Below are 19,717 nucleotides of genomic sequence, written 5' to 3'. Positions count from 1 at the left end.
GTGTTGAGGGAGAGTGGGGAGAAGAGGAAGAGGGGAGATCACCTGGAGACAAAACCCCACCAGAGAACATAGAATAGTACAGCACAGTACTGGCCCTTCAGCCCACAATGTTGTGCCGACCCTCAAACCCTGCCTCCCATATAACCCCCCACCTTAAATTCCTCCATATACCTGTCTAATAGTCTCATAAATTTCTCCAGTGTATCTGCGTCCTGTCCCACAAGATGCTGGTGTGAATCTATATCATGAAGTGAGAATTTGCCGAGATGGTAAGGAATGAGTGAACCTGTACACTAACCCCACCAGACTGTACAATGTGGAGCCGTTCAGCTGAGATGATGCATCAGAAGGTACAGTGTGTGAGAACTGTCCGAGAAGGAGCTCCCGATAGCCAATGGATAAACCAGTCACTCACTCTGCATCAGGAATCTCAGCCCAGTCCCTCTTGAGACGCAGGAGCCATTCACGGTTCGCGTGTTCAGTCTTGTCATCGGCGATGAAGTTCGATTTCATGGGGTAGTTGCCGCGAGATGGGAGCCCCTTGGGAAGGTCTTCCTTCGCAGACACAAACTCATCTGTCCGCGGACCGTAGCTGCCCATCATGAAAACTGCCTTTTCCTCTAAGCGAGAGAGTAATAACACATTTCTGCAGCAATGTTCACAGGGGCCTGGGCTTTTCACTGTTGAAAAGTGAACAACCAATTAGCACACAGGAAGAATTTTTTTTTAAATACCTGCACATGCTGGAAATCGGAAACAGGAACAGAAAATGCAGGAAATACTCGGCAGGTCGGTCCGCCTCCGCAGGGAGAGGACCCGATAGGCATCTCCACCATTCTTTGTTTCCATCTTAGCGCATTGGGAGGTCCCGCAATCTGCAGCTCAGAACAAACTGCTGGAGGAACTCAGCAGGTGTAGGAGGAAAGGAATTTTCGACGTTCCAGGTAAGGGAGCAGCAGAACGCCAGACCGGATGCTCCAGCAAAGGACTTTGAGAATGACTGGGAGGATCTTAGCAGGCTCCCTACCATCCATCGGGGACATTTATTAGGAGCGCTGCGCACACAGGGCCCTTGATATTATTAAGGATCCCACCCATCCATCCAGCATCCTCTTTGACTTTCTACCATCAGGCAGGAGACTCCGATGCATAAAAACAAGAACGGTCAGGGTGGGAAATAGTTTCTTCCCTCAGGCCATTAGGCCTCTGAACTCTCTGCCACATCACCTTCGATATGTCACCAGATAATTTGTACTCTACCCTGCAACAGTTAATTTATGCACTTTGTTTATGCACTTTGTTCATTTGTAGATCTAATTCTTACTTGTCTCAGTTATTGTGGGTTATGTGTACTACTGGTGCTTTACATCCTGGTTTGAAGAAACATTGCCTCATTTGGTGGTATACATGTATATAGTTAAATGGCAATAAATTTGACTTGAACTTGAAAGCCCTGCAGCAGGGTCCGAAACATTGACAATTCCTTTCTTCCCTTATCAGTCATGGCCACTCTGGGAAAGAAGTGCTGGCCGCCCGCCCTATCTCTGTCTCTTATCCTCTTATACACACCTCTACCAAGTCCCTCTCACCCTCCTTCGCTCCGAAGAGAAAAGACTTCGCTCGACCTTCCTCACAAGACATGCTCTCTAATCCATTCAGCTCCCTTGTCAATCTCCTCTGCGCCCTCTCTAAAGCTTCCAAGTCTTTCCTATGAGTGAGTGGACCAGAACAAAATGTGGTCAAACAGCAATACTTTGCACCTGTCAGAGTTAAATCCCAGGAGGAAGGGACTGATAGGATGTTCCCCTTGGAGTTAGCATGCACTCGAGTTGAATAGTCTGTCAGGGGTTTCCAACCTGGGGTCTACAGATGGTATTGGTCCATGGTATAAAAAAGGTTGTGAACCCCTGGTCTAATTCATAATAAGTGTTTAGAAGAATGAGGGGAGACCTCATTGAAGCATTTAATAAAGAATTGACAGATTTGGTGTGGTGTGAAGTGCACCAACTAAGGATTTCCAAGGCCTTGTGGCATCGTTTGAGCATAAGGAATCAGCAGTTTAGGACTGAGATGAGGGAAAATGCCTTCATCGAGAGGGTGGTGATGCTGCTCATGAAGGAATTAAACCATCGAACTGGAATGAGTCGAGGACGGCGCGAGTAGACAAACCAAGTGTCTGTTCCTGCCATACAGTGGAAGGAATGGAGGACGCCATTTGGTGATGCAACCTCCAGTTTGTGAACTGGATTTGCTCAGGAAGAGCTGGATCGAAGCTCTTAAAAATGGACGCATTGAGGCCGATAATCTGCTGAACTAGAGATAATTTCCAAGAGGCTGTTGGTGAGGTGTTCCTTGGTAAGATAAAACATGCAGTCTTATGAGTAGAGCAATCTGTGTCTGTAACATGAGGTAGGCACCCTGAGCCTAGCAGTGATAATCCTTCTGAACTGCTCCGATTCAGGGAGAACAAAGAAAGCGGCATTAATTATGAATCATTACTTGTGAGCAGGGCAATAAAATAACCTGCTGAGTTCCTCCAGCACTTTGTGTGCGTTCAAGATTTCCAGCATCTGCAGAATCTCTTGTGTTAATAAAATAAGGCTGTCTTGGACCAGAGCCAGTGAAAAGCTGATGCACATTAGCTAGTTAGGCCAACGAGACTGATACACAACAGTTTGAATTGACAAGGGAAGAGAGTAAGAAAGAGCGACTTCGGGCACAAAGCTGTGAGAACTCCGGAGACTAACTGTTGCAAGGGAGACCCCTTGCCGGGGCTGGGTGAAGAAGGATCAATCATTTGGCCTGTGTTAGAAACTGGAGAGGTGGTCAGAGGGAGTATTCCCTCACTCCAAAGGGAACAACAGCATCTTTGACTTAAATTATTGGCCTGGGGTCGACACGGTAACGTTTGTATTTGTGTAGAGACAATAAAGTGCGAACGTTGGGCAATGATAGCCTCGCGGTTAGCACGACGCTATTGCAGCGCGGGGCATCTCCAGAGTTCAGAGTTCAATTCCGACGCCACCCGTAAGGAGTTTGCACGTCTTCCCCATGACATCATGGGTTTCCTCTGGGTGCTTCTTTTCCCTCTCACAGTCCAAAGCCGTAACGATTAGCAGGTTAGTTGTAAGTTGTCCTGTGATTGGGTTAGTGTTAAAAAAGTGGGTTGTTGGGCAGTGCGGTTCGTTGGGCCAAAAGGGGGCCCCTTCTGTGTTGTATCTCTAAATTAATTCGTTAAGAGCTGTGTCATGAGTTGCCTAACTGAGGTCGGTCTGTGATAGGCCAAAAGGGCACCCCTCTACCCCAGGGGTCTGTGGGGGCTTAGCCGCTGAGTTCATTCAAAGCTGAGGCTTCTGGATACAGAGCAAACCAAGGGATATGGGAAAGGCAGGGAAACTCCATGGAAATGGACGAGTGATGGAGCAGGCTTGAGAGACCTGGCTCACATTTGCTAGCAACACACTCAAAATGTTGGAGGAACTCAGTGTTGTAATGTGAGTATTATTAAAAGTAAGTTAATACTAATCGGGAAGCTGTTGGTAGCAAGAGGTGGGATCCAGGGTTGGCGGGGTCTTTACTTCCGCTCTTTTTACTCCCAGTATGCATTGTATATAGTTCCTCCACCCAGGCCGCACAGGGTACCTGGAAGCCTCTGTATTGTAAATATCATTTGCCGTCCCAGATTAAGATGCTCTTTTGGCCATCAAGTTGTCGACTGGTCTTTTTGTAAAGTAGAAGTTACCACACTCAGCAGATCAGGCAGCTTCTATGGAAATGAATAAGCCGTCGATGTTTCGGGCCGAGACCCTTCTTCAGGACTGGAACGGAAGGGGGAAGATGCCAGAATAAAAAGGTGGGTGGCTGGAAGGAGGCTGTCTGGAAGGTGATGGGTGAAGACAGGTGGTGGGAAAGGTCAAGGGCTGGAGAAGAAGGAGTGTGATAGGAGAGGAGAGTAGACCACAAGAGAAAGGGAAAGAGAAGGGGACCAAGGGGAAGTAATAGGCAGGTGAGAAGAGGTCAGAGTGTGGAATAGAGGGAGAGGGGGATGGGAAATTTTTACTGGAAGGGGCCATCGGTTTGAATGCTATCCAAATGGAATACAAAGTGTTGCTCCTAAGGGTGGCCTCATCTTGGCACAAGTCAAAACAGGAATCAGTGTTGGAATTAAAATGTTTGGCCACCTGGAAGATCCGCTCGTGGCAGACGGATTGGAGGTACTCAATAAGACAGTCCCCCAATTCACGACGGGTCTCACCGATGTACAGGAGGCAGCAGCGGGAGCGCCAGACGACCCCAGAAGGTTCGAAGGTGAAGTGTCGCCTCACCCGGAAGGACTGTTTGGGGCCCTGAATGGAGGTGAGGGAGGAGGTCTATGGTCAGGTGTAGCACTTGGGCCATTTGCAAGGAAAAGTGTTTGGAGGCAGACCAGCTGGGAGGGACGAATGGACAAGGGAATTGTGGAGGGGAAATCCCTGCGGAAAGCAGAGAGGGGTGGGGAGGTAAAGATATGTTTAGTGGTAGGATATCTTAGATAGTTTTCTTACAATCTTAGGATTAGTACTGGAACACCAGAAAAATGATCAACAAGAGCTGTATCAGTCTAGAAGTCATAAACCAAGGTTAATAACACACTATTAATATCCACAACCTTGTCATAGGGTTTGGAGGCTTGGGAGCCTTAATGACCCAGAGAGCAATGCTAGTCAGCACTTTATGCTTTAGCACTTGGTAGAGTCACCCATGTCAAACAGGTCAAAAGTTAGAGGCCAGACTAAGGGTGGTCCACCAGTCTGCCAGGTTCAGGGGTTCAGCTCAGGGCTAACAACCCGGACTGGTCAAAAAGATTGTTACAGAGACAGCAGTGAAGAATCTTTCTACATCTGAGTGTGACGGTATTCCTGAGTCTCCACCTGGGACTTGCATGACTGACAGCAGTGAAAACGGAGAGGAAGCTACTGACGCGATGAAGGAAGATAGAGGTGGGGGACACCAGCGGCATAACGGGCTGTAACACACACAGTTAACATGACTGATTGAACCGAGGCCCTATTTACATCCATAAACCCATGAACACTACCTCACTAATTTGAACTACTGTTTGAAAATATATTTCTTATTGTAGCTGATAGTGTTTTTTTAATATTTGACACAGCAATGCTGGTGCAAAACAACAAATTTCATGACATATGTCATTTTTCTCATTGCTACCATCAGGAAGGAGATACAGAAGCCTGAAGTCACACACTCAATGATTCAGGAACGGCTTCTTCCCCTCTGATTTCTGAATGGACATTGAATCCTCCTCACTTTTTTTTAATTATTTACATTTTTGCACTACTATTTTTAATGTAACTAATTAATATACATTTTTTCTACATTTATCATGTATTGCATTGTGCTAAGTTAACAAATTTCACGACACATGCCGGCGATATTAAACCTATATTAAACCCCTGATTCTGATAATGGTCCCGATTCAGCTCTTGCTTGTCGCATGATTTAACTGCGATGCTTTGCTTCAGCTGCGCCTTGGGGAACAGCGGTGAACTCAGGCCAATTCTCTCGTGCCACCCCCCCCAGCCCAACAGCTGCTTCCAGTCACCGACTGGTCCCACACTGTGCTCAGATATATGCCTGAGGCGGGGCCCCCGTCTGCCTGGCTTCACCCCCACCTACATCTGTTTCCTGAGCTAAAAGATCGGATTGAAATAGACCTCAGGCTAAAGTGGGGCTGTTTATCCACCTGGATGATCCACCCGGATGATCCACCCTGCCCACCTCGCTTCCTTACACTTTTAAAGTCCCTGACACATTGAGCCCTCTGTTGCACACAGGGTATTAACTGCGTCTCCACTACGGTGCACCCACTGGCCCCGAGAAGATGCTGAAAGCTGTACTTTTACAGCAGGGGTTCCCAAATTGTTTTTATGCCATCAACCCCTACCGTTAACCGAGGGGTCTCTGGACCCCAGGTTGGGAGCTCCTGGCCTAGAGGGACCTTTGTAGAACAGAGGGAACGAGGAGCATGTAGAAAGTTATGCAGCCTCTATGGCCCTTAGTACAACATCTCATTTGAAAGGAGGCACTCCAACAACGGAGGTGCCCTCAACACTATCTCACTAAGGGTGTAATCACGCAGAAATAGCCCTTCAGCCCATCACCAAAGGCACTGCGACACTTCATTGCAATCTCCCAGCAGAACAACACTCCTCCAGCATAGACAGCATTTTAACAATAATGTGGCCATTACCGTGACTATCATACTCTATAGTTACAACCGCTTTCCCTTTACCTGTACTACTGTACAGGTAACTCCTAAACCTGGGACTCAACACACCCATTTGCAACTAGATCCCTGACTTCCTGAGCAACAAACCAGCGAGGATAGGCAGCAACATCTCGTCTACCAACACACACAGAACGCTGCTGGAACACAGCAGGCCAGGCAGCTTCTATAGGGAGAAGCGCTGTCGACGTTTCGGGCCGAGACCCTTCGTCAGGACTAACCGAAAGGAAAGATAGTAAGAGATTTGAAAGTAGTGGGGGGAGGGGGAAATGCGAAATGATAGGAGAAGACCGGAGGGGGTGGGATGAAGCTAAGAGATGGAAAGATGATTGGTGAAAGGGATACACAGCTGGAGAAGGGAAAGGATCATGGGACGGGAGGCCTCAGGAGAAAGAAAGGGGGAAGGGGGGAAGAACCAGGCAAGCAACTAAATATGTCAGGGATGGGGTAAGAAGGGGAGGAGGGGCATTAACAGAAGTTAGAGAAGTCAATGTTCATGCCATCAGGTTGGAGGCTACCCAGCCGGTATATAAGGTGTTGTTCCTCCAACCTGAGTGTGGTTTTATCTTGACAGTAGAGGAGGCCATGGATAGACGTATCAGAATGGGAATGGGATGTGGAATTAAAATGTGTGGCCACTGGGAGATCCTGCTTTCTCTGGCGGACCGAGCGTAGGCATTCAGTGAAACGGTCTCCCAATCTGCGTCGGGTCTCACCAGTATATAAAAGGCCACACCGGGAGCACCGGATGCAGTATACCACACCAGCCGACTCACAGGTGAAGTGTTGCCTCACCTGGAAGGACTGTCTGGGGCCCTGAATGGTGGTGAGGGAGGAAGTGTAAGGGCAGGTGTAGCACTTGTTCCGCTTACAAGGATAAGTGCCAGGAGGGAGATCGGTGGGAAGGGATGGGGGGGAACAAGTGGACAAGGGAGTCGTGTAGGAAGCGATCCCTCCAGAAAGCCGAAAGGGGGGGGAGGGAAAGATGTGCTTGGTAGTGAGATCCCATTGGAGATGGCGGAAGTTGCGGAGAATTATACGTTGGACCTGGAGGCTGGTGGGGTGGTAGGTAAGGGCAAGGGGAACTCTATCCCGAGTGGGGTGGCGGGTGGATGGGGTGAGGGCAGATGTGCGGGAAATGGGAGAGATGCGTTTGAGAGCAGAGTTGATGGTGGAAGAAGGGAAGCCCCTTTGTTTAAAAAAGGAAGACATCTCCTTCATCCTGGAATGAAAAGCCTCATCCTGAGAGCAGATCCGGTGGAGATGGAGTAATTGTGAGAAGGGGATAGCATTTTTGCAGGAGGCAGGGTGGGAAGAGGAATAGTCCAGGTAGCTGTGAGAGTCTGTAGGCTTATAGTAGATATCAGTAGATAGGCCATCTCCAGAGATGGAGACAGAAAGATCAAGAAAGGGGAGGGAGGTGTCGGAAATGGACCAGGTAAATTTGAGGGCAGGGTGAAAGTTGGAGGCAAAGTTAATGAAGTTGACGAGCTCAGCACGCATGCAAGAGGCAGCGCCAGTGCAGTCGTCGATGTAGCGAAGGGAAAGAGGGAGATGGATACCGGTATAGACTTGGAACATGGACTGTTCCACAAAGCCAACAAAAAGGCAGGCATAACTGGGACCCATACGGGTGCCCATGGCTACACCTTTGGTTTGGAGGAAGTGGGAGGAGACAAGGGAGAAATTATTGAGAGTAAGAACTAATTCCACTAGACAGAGGAGAGTGGTGGTAGAGGGGAATTGGTTAGGACTGGAATCCAAAAAGAAGCGAAGAGCTTTGAGACCGTCCGGGTGGGGGATGGAGGTATTTAGGGACTGGACGTCCATGGTGAAAATAAGGAGGTGGGGGCCAGGGAACTTAAAATCATTGAAAAAATTCAAAGCGTGAGAAGTGTCATGAACATAGGTGGGAAGAGATTGAACAAGAGGGGATAAGACAGTGTCAAGGTATGCAGAAATGAGTTCGGTGGGGCAGGAGCAAGCTGAGACAATAGGTCTACCTGGATAGACAGGTTTGTGGATCTTGGGTAGGAGGTAGAAACAGGAAGTGCGGGGTGTGGGAACTATGAGGTTGGTGGCAGTGCATCACTGCCAGATCCCCAGAGCTGATAAGGTTGGTGATGGTATAGGAGACAATGGCCTGGTGCTCCTTAGTGGGGTCATGATCAAGGGGTAAATAAGAGGAGGCATCAGAGAGTTGTCGCTGTGCCTTGGCCAGGTAGAGGTCAGTACACCAGACAACAACAGCTCCCCCCTTATCAGCAGGTTTTATAGTGAGGTTGGGATTGGTGCAGAGGGAGCGGAGAGCAGAACGTTTGGAAGGAGTGAGGTTGGAATTGGAACAGGGTGCGGTGAAGTTGAGACGGTTGATGTCCCGTCGGCAATTAGCAATAAAGAGATCCAGAGCAGGCAGAAGACCAGAGCGGGGTGTCCGTGAAGAAGAGGAGGGTTGAAGACGGGAGAACACCTCATCTACGATTATTCTCAACACTGGTCTCCAAGGCTGCATCCCTGTACACACCTGCCTGTGTAGCCAGATTCTGCTCTAACTTCCATCTACAAGCTCGCAGATGATACCACCGTACTAGGGCACATCTCAGACAATGATGTCAGAGTAAAGGAAGGAGATAGAGAACTTAGTGACATGTTGTCATGACAACAATCTGTACGTCAATGTCAGCAAAGCCAATGAATTCACCATTGGCTTCAGGAAGGAGCGCAGTACAAACATCACCACCGGCCTATACCAGTCCAACCACGTTGATGTCACAGCCAAGAAAGCTCACCAATGCTTCTCCTTTTTCAGGAGGCTAAAGGAATTTGGCATGTTCCTCTTTGACCCTCACTGATTTTTATCGATGCTCCACAGAGAGCCTCCTATCCAGACATGTTGCTTGGGGTCTGGCAACTGCTCTGGCCGTGATAGCAAACAACTGCAGTAGGGTGTGGATACAGCTTAGCACACCACGGAAGCTAGCCTGCCCTCCATGGACTCTCACTGTCTCAGTAAAGCAGCCAGCATAATTAGTGATCCCACCCAGTCCCTCATCTCCCCTCTAACAGAGGACAGAAGATACAAAAGCCTGAAAGCACATAACACCAGGCTCAAGGACAGCTTCGATCCCATTGTTTAAGCTTCCTAATGTGACAACATGGACTCGACACCGCAATGCACCTTACTGTCTACCTGTGCTGCACTTTCACAGGACTAAAACACTTCACGTTGTATCCTGTTAGTGTTTTACCTTGCACCGCTCAATGAAGCTTTCTAATTAACTGATCTATATGGGTGTTATGCAAGGCGAATTTGGCCAGAGCATAAATGCTGGTACCTGGGGGCAGAATTTTAAGGTGATTAGAGGAAAGCATAGGAGGGGGTGTCAGAGGTACATTTGTTATACAGAGTAGTGAGTGTGAGTACCAGAGGCGGTGGTAGCTCTTTGCACTGTCTCAGACTGCACTACCATCTCTGTTGTTTTATGCTCAACACTGTATTATTGTCGCAAACACGAGGAAATCTGCAGATGCTGCAAATACAAGCAACACACACAAAATGCTGGTGGAACACAGCAGGTCAGGCAGCATCTATAGGAAGAAGTACAGTCGACGTTTCAGGCTGAGACCCTTCGTCAGGACTCAGGGTCTGACGAAGGGTCTCAGCCCGAAACATCGACAGCGCTTCTCCCTATCGATGCTGCCTGGCCTGCTGCGTTCCACCAGCATTTTGTGTGTGTTACTTTGTTTATGCATAGCTTTTCATCAATTTTGATTGTATTTCTTTATTTTTCTGTAAATACCTGCAAGAAAATGATAGTATATGATAACATATACTTACTTAGGTAATAAATTTTACTTTGACACCAAAGTTATGAATTCTGCAGACCCAGGTATAGTTTACAAGTCCCAGCCCATCCTCACATGCTGCTGCAGGTTCCAGCACCCGTCTCCTGAAGGACACATGCTCCTGGCTAGACTGGTCAAAGCCAATAGGATGATTGACCGTCACTCACTTCATCCTTCACTCTGCCCCCAGGCACTCTAGGATTGATGGATCTTTCACCACCCAGCAATGACTTAGATCGGTGCTTTCTGCAGAAATCCCAGACAGAAAATTTAACCCTTATCTCTGTTTACTGACCAACTAATTCTGCTTTTTTTAAAAAACTCTTCTAAAAGGGGAGAGTGGGTGGAGTGGAAACACAAGCTTGCCTGTGTGTGTGCGTGTTTTTTAATATATAGAAGTTTTGCTTTGCACAGTTTTTTGCTCTCTGATGTCTTGTCTTATTTACGTTCTGTCTGTTTCCTGAACCTACGTGCCTATGACATTGCTGCAAGTTTGTCCATTGTACCTGTACCTTACCATGCTTGTCATAGACCAACACAGCATGGATACAGGCCTTCAAACCAACTAGTCGATGCCAAACATGGTGGCCACCCATCCGGCACCAATTTCTTGCCTTCAGCCCAATATCCCTCCATGTACCTCACCAAGTGCTTCTTAACTGGCACTATTGCCTCAACCACTTCTTCTGGCAGCTCGTTCCACACACTCACCATCCCCTGTGTGGAAGAATCACACATGGTTGTTGCCAGGACTAGAGGCTGGTAATCGTGAACAACAACTAAACGCTGGAGGAACTCAATACTGACGAAGGGTCTCGACCTGAAGAGATGACTGCTCATTCCCCTCCATTCATGCTGCCTTACCTGCCGAGTTTCTCCAGCATTCTCCGCATGGCGCCTTCTTTTATATTTTGGTATTGGAGGTGGAAAATGAATCCCTTGTCCATCATGATTTATCATGTAGGGAAACATCATGATTACAGCTAATGAGAGCCGGAAATCACAGCAGGGACCCTTGTAATTCTGGGCAAGTGAAGTCAGATCCCAGAAAGGGAAAAAGGTGCTGGGTTCAGCATCTCGCTGTGACTAAGCAATTGGTAAAGGATGGGACTGACTATGATGATTGTGTGACTCAGGCATGGAGTCCTTGAACTGGGTAGACTGTAGTCCAAATTAACTGCAGTCTCATTTTCTGTCAATACCCACAACAATAGCCCTCAGGTAGACAAAGATGCGTAGTTCTACTCTAAAAGTTATCTGATAAAATGAGCTATCAAAGGCAGTGAGAGCATTGGTTTCTTCTGGTGAATGGTCCATCACTGCCATTGTAATAACCACCTTGCCATTTTCTGTGCAGAGCCAACAACCTGTCTCTGAATGTGAACAAAACAAAAGAGATGGTTGTTGACTTCAGGAGGGCACGGAGCAACCACTCCCCGCTGAACATCGACGGCTCCTCGGTAGAGATCGTTAAAAGCACCAAATTTCCTGGTGTTCACCTGGCAGAGAATCTCACCTGGTCCCTCAACACCAGCTCCATAGCAAAGAAAGTCCAGCAGCATCTTTACTTTTTGCGAAGGCTGAGGAAAGTCCATCTCCCACCCCCCATCCTCATCACATTCTACAGGGGTTGTATTGAGAGCATCCTGAGCAGCTGCATCACTGCCTGGTTCGGAAATTGCACCATCTCGGATCGCAAGACCCTGCAGCAGATAGTGAGGTCAGCTGAGAAGATCATTGGGGTCTCTCTTCCTGCCATTACAGACATTTATACTACACACTGCATCCGCAGAGCAAACAGCATTATGAAGGACCCCACGCACCCCTCATACAAACTCTTCTCCCTCCTGCCGTCTGGGAAAAGGCACCGAAGCATTCGGGCTCTCACAACTAGACTATGCAACAGTTTCTTCCCCCAAGTTATCAGACCCCTCAATACCCAGAGCCTGGACTGACACCTTACTGCCCTATTGTCCTGTTTATTATTTATTATAATGCCTGCACTGTTCTGTGCACTTTATGCAGTCCTGGGTAGGTCTGTAGTCCAGTGTAGTTTTTTTCTGTGTTGTTTTTTACGTAGTTCAGTCTAGTTTTTGTACTGTGTCATGTAACACCATGGCCCTGAAAAACGTTGTCTCATTTTTATTATGTACTGTACCAGCAGTTATGGTCAAAATGACAATAAAAAGTGACTTGACTTGACTTGTAAACATCCAGATTCCATCACAATTATGATGTACCACAGTGCATCCAACTCGCCAGAATAATAGTTCAACCCAGACTAGAAGGACTGAAGAGACTTTTCTGCGTTGTAGTGTGCTGTGCCTCTATCCCTATGGTACAACCAACTTTCTAATGCAAGTTACCAGCGAAAGAAATCTTGAAACCTATTAATGACTCTCAACTTACCTGTGAGATTTATGACAATCGGTTTCGCTGCATCTTCACAGAGAAGAGTTATTCGAGTCACAGTCACGTCGGGTGCATTCAGATCCAGAAGAGGAATCTCAATGTCAGAAATAGAAGATTTTTCTTGGAAATCATATAGGGTGTAATCCTTCTCTCCGCCTGTCTGCATGTCGCCATGTCACACAACTCCGACCTCTGCCTCCTCAGCACCATCAGGACCACTTTATTCCCTGGAATAGAAACTCCTACAAGAGGCCGTGGATACATCCCAGTTCATCACGGGTAAAGCCTTCCCCACCATTGGGCACATCGACACGAAATCCTGTCGCAGCAAAGCAACATCCTCCACTCAGGGACTTGCTGTCACCTCACTGCTACCATCAGGAAGAAGGTACCGGAGCCTCAGGACTCACACCACCAAGTTCAGGAACAGTTCATCAAAGGAGATGGTGTCACTCAACTTGGCTTGCCCCATCATTCAATGGACTCACTTTCAAGGGCTCCTCATCTCATGTTCTCAATATTTATTTATTTATTGATATTTTTTTTCTTATTTTATGCAGGGAAAATGTGATCTAAGTGACTTTGTGGAATAATGTTGGTGCCAGACAGGGTGGTTTGAGTATCTCAGAAACTGCTGATCTCCTGGGATTTTTGTGCACAACAGACTCTGGATTTTGCAAAGAGAGAGAAAACATCCAGCGGGCAGCAGGTTCTGTGGGCAAAAACACCTTTTTAATGGCCAGACTAGTTCAAGCTGACAAGAAGGTGACAGTGACTCAAATAGCCACGTTTTACAGCAGCGCCGTGCGGAGGAGCGTCTCTGAATGCACATTTTGAACCTTGAAGTGGACGGGCCACGGCAGCAGAAGACCATGAACGTAAAGGCCACTTCATCATAGAAGGTGCCTAATGAGGTGGACACTGAGTACATATACTGCACAAAAACAAAAAAAAAGTGTAAAGTACTTCAAAATATTTTAATAGCACCACTGCTACTCTTGAGGGCCGCTGTGGTGATACAACCTTTCTTTGCCTGAGGGGCTTCTCCACCAGACTCACTGGAATGGTACTGGAGCTCCTTCCTCACGGGCTTGCCACTCTGAGTTTCCAAATGTAACACTTACCCAACAGGCTGGTATACGTCTAGGGGAAAAGGAGATCCAGCCACTCACCAACCCACCTCCCGTATGCGCAGGTGCTGTGAGAATCCAGTTTATGCCGCACGCACACGCACAATATCAAACTCACACCAGATACCGTTACAGAATACACTTTAAAGAGTTTACTAAAACTAAAAGAGTACTAGGCAATACAGTATATATAAAAGAAAAGAAAATGAAGTAAAAGGCGCCAACTTATCAAAGTTCAGCCAGTTTAGTGCACATCGTTGGAGCTCAACCATCGAACCATTCGACCCCTCGTCACTTGCCTCTGACCTCCGCATCCTCGCACCTGGGACCACCCGGGTGGTCGACCGAGCAATGCAGCGCACGTCCACCTTCCTCGGCGTCTCCTTCCCGCCTCCCCTGAAAAGACCGTGAAACCCCCGAGCTCCCAGCCCCACAAGACAAAATAACATTCCCCATTGGTTAACAAGTGAATACAATCCCCATATCAGCAAGTCCAAAGCTAAACAACTGCGAAAGAAAACACTTATCAAACATAAAAGCATTCCTACTCTAGCAAACCAGAGAAACCATTTTGATTACATACACAGTACATTGTACACGCAGGTACCCCCGAGGCAAGGATCATGTCAGTCAGCAGTACCCCCTTGTGGGCTTTTCACTGTCTGTGAGCAACATGCACACACAAAACACTGGAGGGACTCAGCAAGCCAGGCAGCATCTACGGAGGGAAATAAATGGTTGAAGTTTTGGGCCTGGACTCTTCAGGACTGTTCATTTCCCTCTATTGGGGCTGCCTTCAGCATTTTCTGTGTGTTGCTCAAAAATCATAGCATCTGCAGAAACTCCAGTGTCACCATTCCCAAGAGGTATCTTGGGGATGTTAAGACTGCAACACAGAGGAAGGTTTGCATATACTTACTGACAGATAAAACGCCAAATCTTCATTACCCCAGGACAGAACTGGCGTTAGTACTTAAACTCACTGACAAATTTCTTTAATTAAAAAAGAAAGCCCAGTTTTCCAAGCTATTAGTGCTATGTAGGTGGAGATGTTCATAGTGCAGACTGCTAGTACCGAGTTGGCATCGAGAGCAATATCTCAGTTCAAGTTGCTCCACCATTAACAGTCAGGAGCAGGAGCTACTGATTATGGGAAGCTGGGACTCCAGCTGGAATTGTGAAGTGGTTGAGGAATGCGGGCACAGGTGGAGAAGTTGTGACCCGAGCTTGCGGATCAGGAGGTGATGGTGTAACCATAGGGTGTACATGTCCATTCCCAGGCAAACCATCTGGCAACCAAGTGTGACAGTTCTACACGGTTCCTCATTCTCAGTTAATAAGGAACGCAACAGAGTAATATGGGCTGTTTGTATTCACGGTGTTCCTCCCCAGTAACCTCCTTCGTCCTCTATAACCCTCTATCTCTTACGATCCCCACAGCCCTCCCTATAACCTCCTCCAACTCCCACAACCTTCTCCATCTCTGTAACCTCCTCCAACCTGGACAATTCTCCATCTTTCAAACAAGAGAGAATCGGCTGGAAATCCAAGAAGCACACACAAAATGCTGGAGGATCTCAGCAGGTCAGACGGCATTCTATGGAAAAACGGTACAGTCGACGTTTCAGGCCGAGACTCTTCAGCAGGACTGGAGAGAAAACAGATGAGGAATAGATTGAAAAGGTGGGGGAGGGGAGAGAGAAACACAAGGTGAGAGGTGAAACCAAGAGGGGGAGGGATGAAGTAAAGAGCTGGGAAGTTGATTGGTGGAAGAAACACAGGGCTGGAGAAGAGAGACTCTGATAGGAGAGGACAGAAGGCCTTGGAAGAAAGGGAACAGGAAGGAGCACCAGACAAGGAGATAAGGTGAGAGAGGGCAAAGGGGAATGGAGAATGGTGAAGGAGAGGGTAGGATGAGGGTGGGGGTGGGTGTCATTACTGGAAGTTCGAGAAATTGATGTCGGTGTCATTAGGCTGGAGGCTACCCAGACAGAATACAAGGTTGTCCTCCAACCTGAGTGTGGCCTCATCGCGACAGTAGAGGAGGACTGACATATCAGAATGTGAATGAGAAGCAGAATTAAAATGGGCGGCTACTGGGAGATCCCCCTTGGGCTGGCGGACGGAGCGAAATGGTCTCCCAATCAACGTCGGGCCTCGCCGATGTCGGGAGGCCACACCGGGAGCACTGGACACAGTATTTGACACCAACAGACTCACAGGTGAATTGTCGCCTCACCTGGAAGGACTGTTTGGGGCCCTGAATGGTAGTGAGGGAGGAGGTGTGGAAGCAAGTGTTGGAACCTCCTCCAACCCGACAATTCTCTGTCTCCCTAAACTCCTCCACCCCCATAACCTCCAACCACTGTAACCCTCTCTATCTCTGTAACTTCTTCCAACACCGACAACCCTCTATCTCCTCCAAATCCTACAGCCCTCATATCTCAGTAATCTCCTCCACCCTCTATACTCTCTCCATCTCTGCGACTGCTCTAGATGTTAGAAGCCGTTTCGCTCTTTGACCTCTGTCAGCCATTACACCCACTGTATACTTAAGCGTGCTGCGTCATAGAATTATGCAGGAAGGCAACAGGTTATTCGTCCCACAATGTTTATGCCAAACAGTGAGCACTTGTCCATCTCAATCCCATCTTCCAGCACGTGGACTGTAGCCTCCAATGCCTGGTTGAGTCAGTGTTCAATGCTACCATCGCTCTGCTCTCTCAGGGAATTGCTCTGGTCCCCACTAGATCTTCTAGCCTTTACACTAAACCATTGCTCTCCAGTTTTATCTGCTCGGAGGAAATGTTTCCTACGGTCAACCCCTATCTATACCAATCATAATATTATAACCCTCAATCATGAGCCTTCTTCACCTCTTACATTCCAGGGAAAATGAAGCCAGCCTCTCCCGTCTCTGGAAAACTCCAAACCCCAGCAACGTTCAAAGTACAAAAATTCCAAAGTACATTCATTATCAAAGTACGTATATGTTAGACAACCGTGAGATTCAACTCCTAATGGGCAGCCATAAAACAAACAAAACCCAAAAGATCCCATTAAGAAAAGACAAAGATCCAATGTGCAGAGAGAAAAAAGGGACAAATCATGTAAACAATAAACACCAGCAAATGTTGCTCTGAACTGAGGTCCACAAAGAGAGCAGTCTATAGATCCTTTGTTCAGCTTAGAGCAGAGTAACAAGCCAAACCGGCTTGACCCTGGCCTTGGGCACCAATACCCTGATCTTTTCAATCTGGCCTGGTGCCTAAATCTTCGTCCAAAAACCGGGCTCAGTCGCTTCAATACGCTCTTAGTGCCTGGACCTCGCCTCCTCGATTCGGCCTGTATCTGACCTTTCCAATTTGGCCCTGCACTTAAGTCGATCGAACCTCAGGTCTTCCTCACTCTTGACGATGGGCCCATAGTCTCATCATGGTTCTGCCACATCAGATTGCCCTCTAAGTCCAAAGGGAAACTACAGACTATTGTTTGCAACGATCGCTTGCCAGAAAAAGAGTGAGTTACAAGGTACTTAGTCGTTGCCTGGATTGGGGAGCATGCCTTACGAGAAAAGGTTGGGTGAACTTGGCTTTTTCTCCTTGGAGCGACGGAGGATGAGAGGTGACCTGATAGAGGTGTATAAGATGACGAGAGGCATCGATCGTGTGGGTAGTCAAAGGCTTTTTCCCATGGCTGAAATGGCTAACACAAGAGGACATAGTTTTAAGGTGCTTGGAAGTAGGTACAAGGGGGATGTAAGAGGCACGTTTTTAACCACACACAGAGAGTGGTGGGTGTGTGGAATGCACTGCCAGTGACGGTGGTAGAGGCAGGTACAATAGGGTCTTTTAAGAGACTTTAGATAGGTACATGGAGCTTAGAAAAATAGAGGGCTGTACGGTAGGGAAATTCTAGGCTGTGTGTAGAGTAGGTTACATGGTCAGCACAACATTGTGGGCCAAAGGACCTGTGATGTGCTGTAGATTTCTATGTTTTTTCCTTGTTTCATTAGCCATCAGCCAGAAGTCACGAAGATTCAGCATTCACACACACTCTCCAAGATCAAGTCAAGAAAAGTCACTTTTATTGTCACTTCGACCATAACTGCTAGTTTTTCAGGACCACGGTGTTACATGACAAAGTACAAAAACTAGACTGAACTACGTAAAAAAACAACAGAGAAAAAAAAACACAACAACTACACCAGACTACAGACCTACCCAGGACTGCATAAAGTGCACAAAACAGTGCAGTCATTACAATAAATAATAAACAGGACAATAGGGCAGTAAGGTGTCAGTCCAGGCTCTGGGTATTGAGGAGTCTGATAACTTGGGGGAAGAAATTGTTACATAATCTGGTCGTGAGAGTCCAAATGCTTCGGTGCCTTTTCCCAGACGGCAGATGGGTCTTGAAATGCATTTTCTTCCAGCCTTTAACTGAAGTGGTTAAAGGCAGAAGGCGTCAGTATCTGTGCCCAGCGGGCACATTCTCTGAGCTGACAGATTCCCCTGGAGGCTGCCGTCAGGGCTGGATGTAGCACTCTGATCAGGTGTAAGGCAGAGTTCTGGAACATGGTTTTCCATCTGTCTTGTTTTCTAAAAAGCCGTATATGTTCAAGTTAACACTGAAGGGTTTCGTACACACATATGAATGGGGAGCAGATTTAGCCATTCAGCCCATTGAATCCATTCTGTCATGATAGATACTCTGGCTTGATAAAAGCGTATGAATTGACAGAGGTGTACATGATAAGAGGCACAAATAGAGAGGACAGCCAGTGCCTTTTTCCCAGGACAGAAATGGCTCATATGAGCAGACTGAATTTTAAGGTGATTTGAGGAGTGTATAGTGTGGATGGGGGGGATTAGGAAAGAGGGCAAATATCAGGCAAACTCCGCAATTGCATGACCTGGGGCAACGGTAGAGGCTGGTACATTAGGGAGATTTAAGAGACTCTCAGACAGACTCATGGATGAATGAAAAATGCAGGGCTTTGCAGGATTAAGGGTCAGATTGACCTTGGAGTAGGTTAAAATGTCAGTACAACATCATGGACTGAAGGGCCTGTATTGTGATCTACTGGTCTATGCCACCCAAAAATCATGCCTGATTTGATTGTAATCTCACCTCCATATTCTTACTGACCTGATTTAATAATGTTCAGAGACTATTTCTAGATAAATCCAGAGATTTCTATGACTCCTCATTCTGAAACAGTGATCCCCTAGTTTCAGGTTTCACCACAAGAGGAATAGTCACATGCAACTGTCAAGACGTCCCAAGACCCGAAATGTTTCGAGCAAGTCCCCTCTTTCTTCCATACTCCAGCTGATACAGGCCGAGCCTATCCAACCTTTCTTCCCAAGATGGACCATTTACACCAAGGGTTAGTCTGGTAAGTGAAAACCAAAATAGCTCAAGAAACTGGAAATCAGAAGTAAAAGCAGAGACAGATTGCAGCATCTGCAGAAAGAGTGATTACAATTTCCTCTGTTGTTATTAGTCTGGTAAATTTTCCCTGATCATGTACTTCCTCACCAGATCCTCATGGCTTTGTAACCTTTGCACAGTTAAAAGTTTCTTTAACTTTCCCAACGTCTTCCAACATTTATACTAATTTGCACAAAACTTTCTGCCTCATGGGACGATGTGATTTGGAGCCTTCTTATTCCTCCTCAACAACTGTCCCCTTTCACCTCGGCATGGGTGCAACACCTATCCCCTTTCACCTCGGCATGGGTGCAACACCTATCCCCTTTCACCTCCTCATGGGTGCAACACCTATCTCCTTTCACCACATCATGGGTGAAACACCTATTTCCTTTCACCTCGGCATGGGTGCAACACCAATCTCCTTTCACCTTGGCATGGGTGCAACACCTATCCCCTTTCACCTCGGCATGGGTGCAACACCTATCCCCTTTCACCTCGGCATGGGTGTAACACCTATCCACTTTCACCTTGGCATGGGTGCAACACCTATCCCCTTTCACCTCGGCATGGGTGCAACACCTATCCCCTTTCACCTCGGCATGGG

General features: G+C 47.4%; 1 protein-coding gene across 1 annotated transcript; it reads right to left on the bottom strand.

The window, feature by feature from the left end:
• Window positions 1-411: 411 nt before the first annotated feature.
• On the bottom strand, window positions 412-12,710 carry LOC132382734 (rho GDP-dissociation inhibitor 2-like). Its single transcript, XM_059953183.1, has 2 exons — window positions 12,542-12,710; window positions 412-680 (listed from the first exon to the last, which is right to left on the bottom strand). The coding sequence occupies exons 1-2, from the start codon at window positions 12,708-12,710 to the stop codon at window positions 412-414; spliced, it is 438 nt and encodes a 145-aa protein (XP_059809166.1).
• Window positions 12,711-19,717: the final 7,007 nt, after the last annotated feature.

Source organism: Hypanus sabinus, chromosome 29 (genome assembly GCF_030144855.1).
Source record: "Hypanus sabinus isolate sHypSab1 chromosome 29, sHypSab1.hap1, whole genome shotgun sequence".
Classification (NCBI taxonomy): domain Eukaryota; kingdom Metazoa; phylum Chordata; class Chondrichthyes; order Myliobatiformes; family Dasyatidae; genus Hypanus; species Hypanus sabinus.
The sequence above is the reverse complement of the archived record's forward strand: the minus strand, read 5'-3'. Positions and strand labels throughout refer to the sequence as shown.

Bases quoted from the DNA above. Each gene is read 5' to 3' on its own strand.
- LOC132382734 (XM_059953183.1), bottom strand. From the start codon at position 12,710: ATGCAGACAGGCGGAGAGAAGGATTACACCCTATATGATTTCCAAGAA. The intron at 681-12,541 runs GTAAGTTGAGAG...ACTTTTCAACAG, and splicing joins GATTGTCATAAATCTCACAG to TGAAAAGCCCAGGCCCCTGT.